The sequence below is a fragment of the Thermobia domestica genome, chromosome 13, assembly GCF_964235325.1.
Source record: "Thermobia domestica chromosome 13, izTheDome1.hap1.1, whole genome shotgun sequence".
NCBI lineage: Eukaryota > Metazoa > Arthropoda > Insecta > Zygentoma > Lepismatidae > Thermobia > Thermobia domestica.
The window spans coordinates 64240562-64255128 of record NC_137466.1 but is presented as its reverse complement, the minus strand read 5'-3'; the positions used below and the strand labels follow the sequence as shown (position 1 = coordinate 64255128).

The 14567-nt window shown below is 34.3% G+C and overlaps 1 protein-coding gene across 1 annotated transcript in view; it reads left to right on the top strand.

Annotated features, from left to right (window-relative positions):
* The window catches only part of LOC145668188 (angiotensin-converting enzyme-like), a 128153-nt gene that overhangs the window by 95077 nt on the left and 18509 nt on the right, over positions 1-14567 (top strand). Inside the window, exons 7-8 of the mRNA XM_081735829.1 lie at positions 6338-6452; positions 11782-12025. Of these exons, the coding sequence (XP_081591955.1) occupies positions 6338-6452; positions 11782-12025 (359 nt within the window). The remainder of the gene's footprint in view (positions 1-6337; positions 6453-11781; positions 12026-14567) is intronic.

Here is a 14567-nt window from a genome sequence, read left to right as displayed (position 1 = left end):
TGTCCCCCGCTGTACAAAGGACGCAATTAAAGTCCCAGTGTAACACCCCTTCACATTTAGATTTTTGCCCTGGAAGAAAACCAGTTATTATTGTTTCTTGATTTCTCAGTCTCACCTACATAAACATACGAATAGAATTAAAGGATAGGACATGTTTAGAGTGCTTGCACGTGACATCTAACTATATTTCTCATCAAATGTGTCACAGATGAAAATGTCCGTTTGTACTGTCTCTATTTTCTGGTACACATGTTTCATTTATGTTATGTTGCTAAAATTCGTTAGGAAACAAGTACAGACTGCGCCTGTGTGCCTGACAAAACGTAAATGTACTGGATAATTATTTCTTCACTTTCTTCAAAAAAAAAAAAAAAAAGTAACCCATCTCATGTCGGCTAACAAAAGGAGGTAGCGGACCAAAGATAGCCGTTGTTTACCTAAGGTCGTTACACAGCAGGGGTTTCACTCAGTCAGAGAGAGAAAAAAAAATAATTTAAAGTTTCTACATTTGTTTTGAACTGCAATATACTTCTTCCTTTTATTTTAAGAACCATTTCCTTGTCATTTGTCTGCATCAGAAAAAAATGCAAAAAAATCACTAGAATGTGCCTATTTACCCAAAGTACGTACTAGATCACTAGTTCAATAGTAAAATCACTAAATCTACTATTATACGAAATCATAAATGTGGCATCCCTGGGTTGGAGCGAAAGTAATTGTTGGAGTAAAAACTAGTCCGTATTTCTACTGCGTTCTGTTGTTGAATTCACAGAAATGTTCAAAAATAAATTCAAGAAGTAAAACACGATCCTACAAAAGACTGTTTACTTGCTCACTGGTTTTAGTATTGTGAACTGAAACTCAAGTCGCAGTCATGTTGAATACTTCTGTCCCTTTCTAGTAGTTTCTACTTTACAACTTGAGGTAGGATGAGGGTCGAGTCGGAAGCGGTATGTATTGTTTATACTACTTACAATGTTACCCCCCCATAAAATATAAATTCACCCTTTCACCCTTCCCTTTTTCGAATACAATGAACCGACTCTTTTGCTGAAGAAAGATGCTAAGAGAAAATTGAAACATCTGTGTCTAAACTTTCTTTGAAGCGCATTCTTTTGTATTTATAGGGTTTTGCGAGTCTTTTCACGTCAATATGAAGAGATAGTTAGCCAAATCTTTTACCATGGACTCCTGCTGCGAACTGACCGTGAGTAAACATAAACACCCGATCTCGCTGTGCTCAATTTCTCTCGCACACGTGAAATGGGTGTTGTTGTTTCCAAAACAAATAGAAAGTTATCTTTTGCTTTTGCATTTCTGCACGCACACAGGTACCATTGCTATATTTTAATGATCAGAAGAAATATCAAAACCATCCAATATATATGATACGAAACAGCTAACAGAGGGAGGCAAAGATTATAGTATACCAAGTTTTCCGCGTGGTACCATTATGGAGAATAAATATTTGATAAAGTCACGTAGATGCGTTTAAACCTATTCCATCTGTCCTTATAATTTTTCTGGTCTCATCAATTTCTCAGGAAAATACGTACAACATATGTCCAAATTCCATATATACTCTTTCTAAACTAATGAGTAAACTCATTAAGAACACCAACTGATATCAATAAACAGGAAAGAAAACAATACTTTATACTTCTATCATTTGGTACACATCTCTATGAAGCACAGCTTGTTTCTTTTCGAAATAGCTCCTTCGTGTCACAGCTGTGGTTAGTTTTGTTTTGTGTTAGGATGAAAGAGAGAAATGCAACATTTGCTTCGCGGTGAAGTTATATATATTATTAAGATGAGCGGTGATAAGCGAGGTTTAACAAAGAGTGCCTTTCGGATGCACAATTTAACGGGTAGTTGCAGTTCGTGTTGAGAATCGAACCAAAGCTATGTAAGACATGTTAATATTGAGCTCTTTTGTGGTAAAAGTGAACTTCAGAAACACACAAAAGACTTGAAACATCAAGCTAATGTAAAGCAATTGAAAAATAGCCTACCTATCGCTGCATCTTTTCTGTGGCTAGGAACATGCAGTGTGTAGCAAAAAGAATCGTGTTAAGGACTTTTTTTTTCGAACATAACATTCCCTTCCACACCATAAAAGACAATATAATGTTTGTTAAAAGAAAGTGCACATAATATTTTTAAATTTTGTTTGTGATCCTATCATGCATAATTATAAATAATGCCTTTCATACTACGAGAATGAGTTCAACTATACGTCATGGCCCCTCTAAAGCGGGGCCGCGGTGGCTCAGTGGTAGATCGTTCACCTCTGGTGCTTGGGGACCCTGGTTCGATCCCAGCTCGCACCAAGTGAACTTTGTGGTGGACAAACACCGTGTGCGTGGGTTTCCTCGGGGTTCTTCCGTTCCTCCCACTTTCTTCATTCCACGATTTCACTAATTTCTCATCATCACCCCTCTCCTTTAGCCTAACCGGCATAACCATGGGACGTAAAACTCAAAGATTTCACTTCATTTTTTCCCTCGAAAGCGATATCTTTCGAAATTATTTATTGTTAGATATTGTAAATTTACGGTATCTATTTTAGTGGACGGGAAATTTTGCATCTAATCGGATAATTTCATGGCTTCTAACAGGAATTCGCAGTTACGAAATTTGCATCACTGTCTTTTGAAAGGATGCCTAGAAAAAATACTACTAGAAAATAACTGAAAACACAAAATGGATTTGATAGCCAAATTCACGCCATCTTGGTTCGTCATCATTTTTCTTTAAATATTTGTATTTAGTATTAGATTAGAGTTTAGTGTCCCTTTCAGCATCAAGGCTATATGAGACGTGAACTTACAAATTAACGTGGGTTCAGAACCATAGGAGTTCCCATCGGAAATCGAACCTAGGTCTCCCGCACTAAAGACGCGTACGCTAATCATATGCACAAGGGTGTTCGATATTTAGTAATGTGTACATAAAGTTGTGAAATTGCGCTTGTATAATGGAATGCAATTCCTTCTACTGACATAATCCTTCACAATACTTAGCTGGACAAAGTATCTTTAAAAAGAAAATGTCACTCTTTATGTTTCAGTTCCTGGTTCGACTGAAGGATGGAACAAATTGCAATGAGCGTTTTTGGATCCTACTTTGTGTAGTTGATTCATCATAAACTTGGTATTTGATACGGATATGAACTATTACACTTATTTTGTGTTTATTTCTAAATAAGTCCTAATACAATTTCATAAAGTTGTAATTCTTCTTTAGTTTGTATCACTTTACACAATGACAAATCCAAAAGGTGTGTTGTATCGGTGCAGTACCAGTTTTTCACGTTTTTCAAAATGTTCCAAAACCCAAAGAATAATCTTTAATTTCTGATATTTTAGTCGTCACAAATTACAATTTTATAATGTAGTCAATGTAACGTCCCGTTCAGCAGCGGGGCTATGTGAGACGTGGACCTACTGATTAACGTGGAATCCGAACCACATGAACTCCCACCGGGAATCAAGCCCAGGTTTCACACGCCAAAGGCAAGTATACTAACCGTTAGCCACGAAGAAGCTCCACCATAATTTTAGTGGGCGATAAGAAATATTTCGCCAGTGCTTTTACAATAAATAAAATTTTATAAGTATTAAAGAATAGTGGTAAGAGATTTTATAATAGCTCTTTTATTTATGAGATATGAGTATTTTGAAAAAAAAAAAAAGAAACAACTAAAGAATAGGTTGGCGGAACCACAAAAGACTCGTAAAATAAACTTTCTTATAAATACATACGCACCTTACTCACCTTTTATAATTACTATGCTTACGTTCTCCATAAAAACAGAAATTCTCTTTTAATGATACTTTACACAAGATCATGAAGTGGGTTCAAATTTAATTAAAGGCAAAATACAATACAATAATCCACAAATATTGCCTCAAGTGAGTTTAAAGATTTCTAAACACTAGTGCGAAACCGGGCTCTGCCGTTGCGATCGATTTACAGGTCTTGAGACGAAAGTAAGAAGGGACTTACGCACACAGTAAGTAAAAACAATTAATATGCCTGTAACTTTCCCCCAAATGGGTGTATCTTAAAACTAACCTCACCATTATTTTTCTAATTAAATTCTAGCCCGAAATTATGTATCATATTACCCTATTCCCATTTTGAAAACTTGACCTTAATTCAAAATGGCGGATTTCAAGATGGCTGCCATCAAGGTCATATCTACCATACGACTTCCCCCCAGGACTTATATGTATCCACATGATTTTTCTTCACTTTTCTTCATTTACGCTCCGTTTACAAAGGGTAGTAAGGGACTTCTGTAGTAATCTCTAATAACCACATCACAACTCTTAAAAGTTATTTTTAAAAAAATAGAAAACATGCACCATGGCAAAAATTTGTCATCACAAGTAATGATGCATACATGCCTTCTATCAGCAAAAAAAGTTTCATAGAAATTGGAGCCGTACATTTGAGTGATGTCCCTTGTGGGATGTGATTGAACGTGACGTCAGAACACATCGCCCCCCTTCCCGGAATTTACGGGAATTAGGTAACCTGAGTGAGCTCATGTGGTGCCAGCTCTCTCCAGCGACCTATCAAGGATCATTGCGTGTATGCCAAGACGTGTCGCCGTTTTTATCCATGCCAAAAGTCGACATACTGACAATTAGGTAGGTAGTCATGATGGTCTGGCTGATGTGTGCTTATATTTTAACTCGTACATTTTGTCTCGACTCGAATTTCGAGACGTCTCGACTCGAATTCGAGTCGAGTCGAGACAGAGACTGTCGAGTCGAGACACGAGTCGAGACAGAAACATATTTTCGAGTCGAGACACGAGTCGAGACAACATTTTCTCGAGACGAGTCGAGACAGGCTTAAATCTCGACTCGACTCGACTCGAATGCATCCCTAAATTCATACAGCAATGCTTATCAAGGGGTTTTGTTACTGGCATACAAATTTTTGTTGGCCTTGCTCATAAGCTACATGTGAAAGAAGTATTTCAAAACTGAAATATATTAAAAATAGGTTAAGGAGTGCCATATCTCAGGAACATTTGGAAACATTTATGTTGATGTCTATTGAAAAGAACTTGAAGAATGTTTCGAATAAAAAGATGATAGACTATGACACTATGTAGCATCAAAAAGTAGTACACTAAAACATCTGCTAATTTTGTAATATACTAAACATATTCCTGAACTTTGTGTAATACTTTGAAAATTTAGAATGATATGCTAACAAAAGAATATAAGGTTTTAATTGTTAATTGTTAATACTATTGACTTACTGTAGAAGAAAACTGCGCAACTTGATTTGTGACATTGAGATGGTAATGGCCCTCGTGGGGGAAAAAGCGCCTGCGACCTTCTAATGATACCTATTAGCCCCTGGTGAGATGTAGTCATTCAATAGAAAGAAGACACATTAAGGAACTATAAAATGATACATCTCGCCTTTTAAGTGTGAATTAAGCTCTGCACATTTCTTTCCAGATCACCCTCGTACAAATATAATGAATTGTTTCATCTGACTCTATAGTCATCCGCCCTCCCCGCTGGTCTTGTGGCTAGCGCGCGCGCCTTTGATGCAAGGAGTTTCAGGGTTCAATTTTCAGGGGAAGAGCCTTAATTTGAACGCATTACGGTGGTTGTTATTCCATCTTAAACTGTAGGTCCACGTCTCATATAGCCTCGCTCTCGGTGCTGAAAGAGACGCTGAACTTCAAAGAGAAAACAATTTATAGTCACCCAAAATAACTGCCTTTATTCTTACAAAACTTATCCAATAACATAAGCACATTTCATAAACTTTCTGTAAGAATCTAAAATAATAGCTATCAGCAAAGCATTACTTGTCGTCTAGAGCAACCTTTGTGCTATAATCATAAGTTCCGTAGGTGATTTCTTTTGAGATGTAAGGAAAGCTTGTTTTAATGTATAATATTGTTGTTCTTTACTATGTCCTGTATGACCTTCATGAAAATATCATTTGCTTTGTTACACACTCAGATATATCACTGTAGAGAGAACGCTAAATTTTACACTACGAAAGGACACGAAATCCTAAATAATAATAATAACTGCACGAAACCCTTCCGTGACCCAAGAATTTTACAAACCAGAATAAATTTCAACTAGATACATAAACTCACATGATCATATGCTATTTTTGTTCAGACGCATTCATAAACTCCTTTTGCGTGTTGTTGACTTTTTTTTTTCTTGAAATATATGTAACACAACGAAAAGAATATTTAAATTGAAATTCTGATTTCCATCAATAAAGACTAAAATAAAATGAAATGTTGAAATATGAATTGCGTTGTTTTCTGTCCTTGTAGGATGGTGCTAATTCAGCATTTCAAGAAGCTGTTGGAGATGCTATCATGTACGGTGTCATGACTCCTCAACATTTAGAAAGACTTGGTCTCATCAATAGTTCTGTTCCATCACCAGGTGCGTATATATCGAGAAAGCCTCAATGAACGCTTATTATTTAAAAAAAAAAAAAAGCAATATGGCGCGTTTAGTGCACAAGGAAATCAAGCCCCCTTTTGGTCATATTTCATATTTAAGATTTCTATCTTAAGCTCCTAGCAGACCTTAGGAGATTCATGTGCAGATTTGTAAATAATTCTAATAATGTAAAAAAAAAAAAGAAAAAGAAAAAAAGAAAAAAGAAAAAGAAAAGAAAAAGAAAAAATAAAAAATAAAAAAGAGAGAAAAGTGTTATCGTAAGTGTTCCAGGTTATTAAGCGTACAGTACAAATTTTAACATCTCTGTTTTTCTCATAACTTTGGTCCATAGACTTGATTTCTATGTGCTCTAATCCTCCAGTTGATACAATGCCTAAGACCAATGGCGTATTTAGGGGGTGGCTATCGGGCTCAAGCACCCCAAAATAAATTAGGTTATATGCACAACTTCATTAAAATTTATCGGAACCCAAAAGGAAAAATATAAGTGCTTATTCACATATTGTGCATAGCCCCTCCCGAAACAAAAAATTTAAATACGCCACTGCCTAAGACTATTTGGATTGAGGTTTTCCAAGTCACACCAGAGGAAGAGAAGAATCATACCTTTAAATCATGCCCTAGCCGACTTCCCTTATAAAGTCTTCCAGCTTAAGAAGGCCTTATGATTACATCTTGCACTTTCTTAAATAATAATAATAATAATAATAATAATAATAATAATAATAATAATAATAATAATAATAATAATAATAATAATAATAATAATAATAATAATAATAATAATACCGTGTTATGTAGAATATACTTCCCAGATATTCAAACTAAAAATCGTCTCAATAATTATTTGTTCGACAAAAAAAGAAATAATGAATTAATAGCTGAAGTGAATAGACATTTTTTTAATATTCTGCTGTTATAAAACTAACAAAAAAATGTAATCTGCAGAGAAGTAGCCTAAAATGAGTAAATTCAATAAAGATAGCATGAACATAGCTGAGTTTGAAAACACACGTAAGAGTTTGGTTTTGAACTAAATTACGTTGTTTTTTAATATCTTGAAGATAGGTTAAATGTGTAGATATGGCCGGCCACCTCTGGAACTGCTCGAGTAGTTTTAAACTCTTTTTAGCACAAGAAAGAGCGATTTTTGAAATTTTATTTTTTTCTTTCAATTTATAAACTACCTGTGAGCACCTGTCATGTCGGGTCTTAATTCAAATCCTGGATAAAAAGAGAGACCATTGTCCGGATATTTATCCTCTGCTGTATGTAAGCCTTTACATTCAATATATATCGAAGGTTGCATATAGGCAAAATTGGACTGGCCAGAACAGGGATTCTTCCCCCCCCCCCCCCTCTGCCATATATAATAATGAATATTGAATAACATGGAAAGGAAGCTAAATAATGTTTGCTGAGTTGGAGCATAGCTACTCGTTGTAGTTCGTTCCGTTCCCATAGTTCGGTGGCCTCCAGCATTGAATGTAGTCTTCGGGTTTCATTATTGAAATGCGACTAACAGTATTGTAATATCCTGTTTGGGGCCCTTTGTTTGTGGACTAGTAAGAATATATTTCAACAATATGAAGAATGGAGCCTCAACATCATATTGTCTAAATGTGTAGTGGGGCCCCATGAATGCCGAAATGAGACTGACTTTTAAAACGTCCTGCTAGGGCCCTTTGTCAGTCGTTTGACAAGTTATTGCAACACCGTAAAGAAACATAACAAGTTCCCACCCTGGGGCCACATTACCACTCGTAAATGAAGTTGACAGCTACAAGACTGTTAAATTTCTTCTTCTTCTTCTTCTTCTTCTTCTTCTACTACTACTACTACTACTACTACTACTACTACTACTACTACTACTACTACTAATAATAATAATAATAATAATAATAATAATAATAATAATAATGTGAGTTAATCCAAGTGAATCTCCTACCCCCCAGTCCGGGACTGCATACAGGGCGTTCTTAGAAACCACGAGAAACAAAATGAATCGCATATTCACCCCCTCCATAAATCCCCCGAGCAAAAAATCGAAAATACAGTCTAGTATGCGATTAGGACTAGTGAACATTTATCTGTGTATAAAAATTGGTGGCTTCAGGCGGCATCCTTCTATGCGAAAAGTGATCACACACACACACACACACACACACTCACTCACAGATTCTTTTAAAGCAATATATATTTTGAACACAAGTTACATTAGAGAGTGGGCCCCTTTGCGAAAACCAGATACCAGATGTTGTAGCTAACTTCCAAACAATGATGAAGTAAGTTAAACGTACAACCAAGGATACAAATTTCAGCTCCAGTCAAAGGGCCGCAAAGGCTGAGTGGTAGAGCGTCCACCTCTGATGAATGGGATCCTTGGTTCGATCTCAGCTCCCGCCAAGTAAACTTTGAGGTGGACAAACACCCTGTGCGTGGGTTTTCTCGGGGATCTCTTGTTTCCTCCCACTTTCTTTATTCCACCCGTCATTTATTTCTCATCATCACTGTCTCCTTTATCCTAGAGGGCATAAACGTGGAACGTAAAACTTAAACATTTCATTTCATTTTCATTTTTTTCAGCTCCAGCCGAGTAACACGCGTAAATTGTTCACGTATCGGTGTACCATTAATAGTCCAATCATTACATATTCGTAATAATCAACAAAATTTATTTTATTCAGTAATGCATCTTTTCATTACGTATTATTGTAAATCATTTCGGAGCATAATCATTAGAACATATCATATCCTTTCGTCGAACAATATTTAATATTTCTTAATTAACTCTTTCATACTTTATTAATATTCGTACCTTTTTCTTGTTCTTCATAAGAAGAAATAGGATTGACTTATATATAGATACCAAGTATTTATTTTGGCAACTAAATAACGTTTCACGAACTAAAATACTGATCTAGATCCTGATTTCCTTGACGTGAAATTATCCATTAATATCGTGGTGCATTAATACTATTGTTTTAAAATGATCATTACCTATACCTACAATCGGAGCAAAAATGCTCTGCGTGTAATAGTATAATTCGAAAGATTAATTTTATTGCATTCTGACATCCACAAACGTTGGAAAAACCCGAGGAATTGAGCCTTAGCTATTCATGTCTTTTGAACATCACATATTACCAGATTTCAATGGTTTAGGTTAAATCAACAGTACAATAAATATATTGTAAGCTTAACACGTAATTCAGGCTTTAAATGTTATTCATTCACAAATTATGTAATTTAAAGTAAACCGAAACTATGTAAAACCTTAATTTTTGACGATCTAGACACCGCGTATCTTTTTCTCGAGGATTTACTTATACAAAATTGTATATAGAAAAGAACAAAATTTTAATTGATTATCGAGAAAAAATATTTCGCTTTAGACTAATTATTTTAGATGAAATTATTGCTATGTATTTCCGCTCTGGCATAAGAATAATTGGGTACATACATCAACGTTTCTAAGAATTCCTGTCTTAAGGGGAAAGGAAGGGAATTTCCATATTTTTTTTTCGTCATATCGATATGGACTTCGTTGTTTATGATCGCGTCACGTGAAAACGGCTGATCCGATTGAAATAAATTTTGGAACATAGTTAATACCCATTTTAAACTAGGTATGTATCATGCCACTTTGATCAAAGTCCGTATCCTAGTTTGGAAAATAAAACTCGGCACATGAACTCCCCATTACAAATAAAGAAAAAGAGGCCCAGCGTTTTGCAAATTTTCAGTTTTAAGGAAGAAAGAGACAATTTCTATATTTTTTCGCCACATAGTGAAATCGACATTATTTATTTCTTGTGATTGCATCACAGGAAAGTGACTGATTTGCTTCAAATGAATTTCGGAACATAATACTTACCTCAAACTGGATTTTCATCATGTCATTATGATAAAATTAATTGACTGATTATTGGATGTTAATAGAGACATAAGCAGCGAGGCTATTTGTTCCTGTCACGATCAAATCAACGCCCGATACATTCTGCTAAAAATGCGATATATAACTCATAAAAAAAGTGATCTTCAAGAATAAATTCTGCAAAATATAAAACATTAAAAGAAAAGGAAATTCAAACAGAGGAAATGAAAATACTAGAATAATAAACAACAATATAAAATACATAACTAGAAATACATAGCAATCATAGCAATACAAAGGAGGAAAAAGTTAAAATGAAAATCTCAGAGCATGTTGACTAATCCATTATCACGAATAAAAGTAAAAACACGATCAGTAGCGACAACAGTACCCTTCGAAACTTGATTAAGACTTTTTAGGCAGTTTTAAATGTTCTGTGGAGTCTGAGTATTCCGGACATTCTATAACAAACCCCAAATACTCAGTGGAACGATAGAATTTTCGTACTACGAATGGTTAGTACCATACACTAAATACGAATGGATTAGATGAGAGTGTCCGATGTGCATGCGTGTCAGGGTTACTTCATCTCAGCGACTAGTATATTCACAAATGTAGAGTCAGACATAGTGATTTTCTAATTTAAAGTTAAAATATGTTACAGAAATGCCCTGTACAAATTTTGTGGATATAATATTAATCCTTTCACTTAAAGAAAATTTCCCTAACCTGCGAACGACTATAATCAACGTTTTAAATTTATTTTTGACCGTATCTGGGACTTGTCGAGAGCAATCTCCAAAGATGTTCTGTTCGATTTTTTGCATTCTATTGTTTTCGATAAACAACAGAACGAAAAAAAAACGCACGAAAAATCTTTCCGACTACTATCGAGAAGCCCAAGATACGGACAAAAAGTTTTAAAACAATGACTATAGTTCACATTCGCAAATAAGGGATTTTTTTCGACGACTCACGCAGTGAAAGGGTTAAAGTAGAAGTGAGAATAAATGCCAATAATACGAAGAGTTCATTTGCTGAATATGTAGGCACTACTTACATTTTTCTTCTGTATAATCATCTTTTTAGGCCTCAAAGATCCTTTGTTTTGTTGAAACTTGATGTTACGCATTGCACTGAATAATGAAAGGGTACTTTTTTTGTCACCTCAGTGATTCACTTATGTAGTTATTATTGACTAAATCTTATTACTGCTTCCTTCTTGTTTATTTATAATGGTTGTTTAAGCCAGAGATTTTCAACGAAGTTTTAATTCAATACATTATTTCGTAAATATTTTAGTTACTAAATATTTTGGTAAAGCTAACTAATGCAATTAATAGCCGTTGTTTCTTCATTATCATGAATACGTGAAACTGTAAAAAACATGTTATATATCTTGTGTAAATTTTTCTGGTTTTCTACTTGCAGCATTTGAAATATCTTTCCTCCTTCGACAAGCTCTCGGAAAGATACCGCAACTGCCATTTGGTCTCCTGGTAGACAAGTGGCGTTGGCATGTGTTTAACAGAGATATTTCGCAGCAAGATTACAACGTCAATTGGTGGAAGCTGCGACTTCATTATCAAGGAATTGTACCACCTGTCCCTCGAAGTGATGATGACTTCGATCCAGCCTCTAAATTTCATATAGCTGATAACACACCTTACGTCAGGTATGTTATAAGTATACTAATCAGCAACCACGAAATGTTCATAAAAATGTTTGTGTACGTTAGTTATATTTGTCACAAACTGAGTTCTACATTTTTCTGACCTTGAACGCGACAAACCCAATCTTAGTTCTCATCATATGCAAAAGTTTGTGACAAGTTCGTAGTCTGAACACGAAGGTGTGGAAGAAGAGTGATATAACTGAATAAATACTAGCAATAATCTTGGAATAGACGATAATAATAATAATAATAATAATAATAATAATAATAATAATAATAATAATAATAATAATAATAATAATAATAATAATAATAATAATAATAATAATTATTATTATTATTATTATTATTATTATTATTATTATTATTATTATTATTATTATTATTATTATTATTATTATTATTATTATAAACCATCTACTTGATTAGAAGATAGGTGCTGCCCCACTCCCAGAGCCGTAGCTAGAGATTTCAACTCCCAGGGCGAAGTAAAATTCGGCGCTCCCTACCCCAAACTTCCTCCCCCCTTATTTTTATTTATTTATTTATTTATTTTTGCATATAAGAGAAGCAGTTTTTGCTGTTATGCTATGCTGAACTTTTATCAAGCTGCTTGGACAGGCCATTGCAACAGCTAAAACGATCATTTTTTATTTTATTTTATTTATTTATTTATTTATTTTTACAATTAGAGCTGTTTTCAACAGCCTTTTATGGACTTTCTGTTAAACTTCACAAAACTACCTTTGGCTGTATACAAATCCACTTGGAGAACAGTTATGAAAATTTACAGCTATTTACAACGTTTTATACTCTGTGGCGAAGCGTAATCCCACAAGTAAGATAGGTCCGACAAATTAATAGTACAATTAACATTTAATGTATCAAAATGTTTAAAATTACAGTCAGAATTCTAATTCCTTATTGAGTTAAAAAAAGCTACCAAATCTTATTTATTAAAAAAAAAAAAACTTTCTTAGATGTATTTCTAACAGTGTTTAGAGTTGAATTTATGTGCATGTATACATAGCTTTTTTGTTGTTGTTTAATTTAACAAGAAAGAATGAAATATAAGTGGACAGAAAGTAATCTATTATTATTATTATTATTATTATTATTATTATTATTATTATTATTATTATTATTATTATTATTATTATTATTATTATTATTATTATTATTATTATTATTCAACAAATATTTACATGGGGAAAACACGCAATGTGTGTGATTGGAATATTCCCATTTAGCTCCACTACAAATATTTTAAAGTGCAGTTCATACTTTCTTCTGTCTGGGAGTTCAAATCCTGCTCTCGCCAATTGAACTTTATGGTGGACAAACAGTGCGTGTGAAGGTTTCCTCGGGGTTCTCCCGTTTCCTCCCACTTTCTTCATTCCACCATTTTCATTCATTTCTCATAATCACCGTCTCCTTTAGCCTATCCGGCATAACCGTGGACGTAAAAGTCAAAACATTCATTTCGTTTTTTCTTCTATCTCGGATTTTCAGGGGGTTGAGTGGAATTTCCTTCTCACTTGCTGCTTTCATTTCCTGCATGTTTGAAAATCGAGGGAGAGAAAAAGAAAACACATTCTTTAAGTAGTTGTCAAATTTCTTGGATAAGCGTTTGCCACTTGCAACTCTCACTTTAAAGTAAGTTCAATTCTGCGTTTAATTAATGCATCACTTGATAAGACTTCACTAGAAATGTTAATGCTCAGAAGGAACTTTATTTGAATAAAAGTAAGATATTTAATATTGTATTCTATGGAGTGGCATATTTATGGGGCTGACTTTCGGGCATAAGCACTCACCGAAATTTTATCGCAACTTTTTATTGTTTTATATATATATATATATATATATATATATATATATATATATATATATATATATATATATATATATATATATATATATATATAGACCTATTATAGAATTTTCACATTTCCAGAAATAAAGTTAGCAAAGCCCCCGAAACAAAATCCTAAGTACCCCACTGATTCTATGAAATGTAAAACAACTAAAATTACACACAAATAATATTATTTTATCCTGATCGTAGCGTTTGGTAAATTTATACATATGTTTAATGTATCAAACTTATTTTCTACAAGCTATTATTAACCAGGCACCATGTAGGAAAAATACAGCAACTTTGAATAACTCCTAAGTAAAGAGTATATGCCTAAATTAAACAAGTTATCACTATTAGAAATACATAATTCCTACGCAGAAACTTCTTACTCTGCATAACATATTAGCAACTCCCAGAGGCGAGCCTTCTCACCTTCCCAACATGCGTGCAACCCCCAGCGATAATAGCTTCGCTTCCTGAGCAGCTAAGCCCGTAAACCTGTCCGTAGAGCTGGTGAGGCTCAGACGGAAGGGACTCAAAGTGTTTCCAACTTACTATTTTGTTACTGAAAAAAAGACGAAATGTTGAATTATTTATTTTATAAGAAACCAAAGATAAAGAAAATATACGGTGGAAAACAGGGTAGACCCGGCCTCAGAGCCTCATAGTACGCTTCGCTAC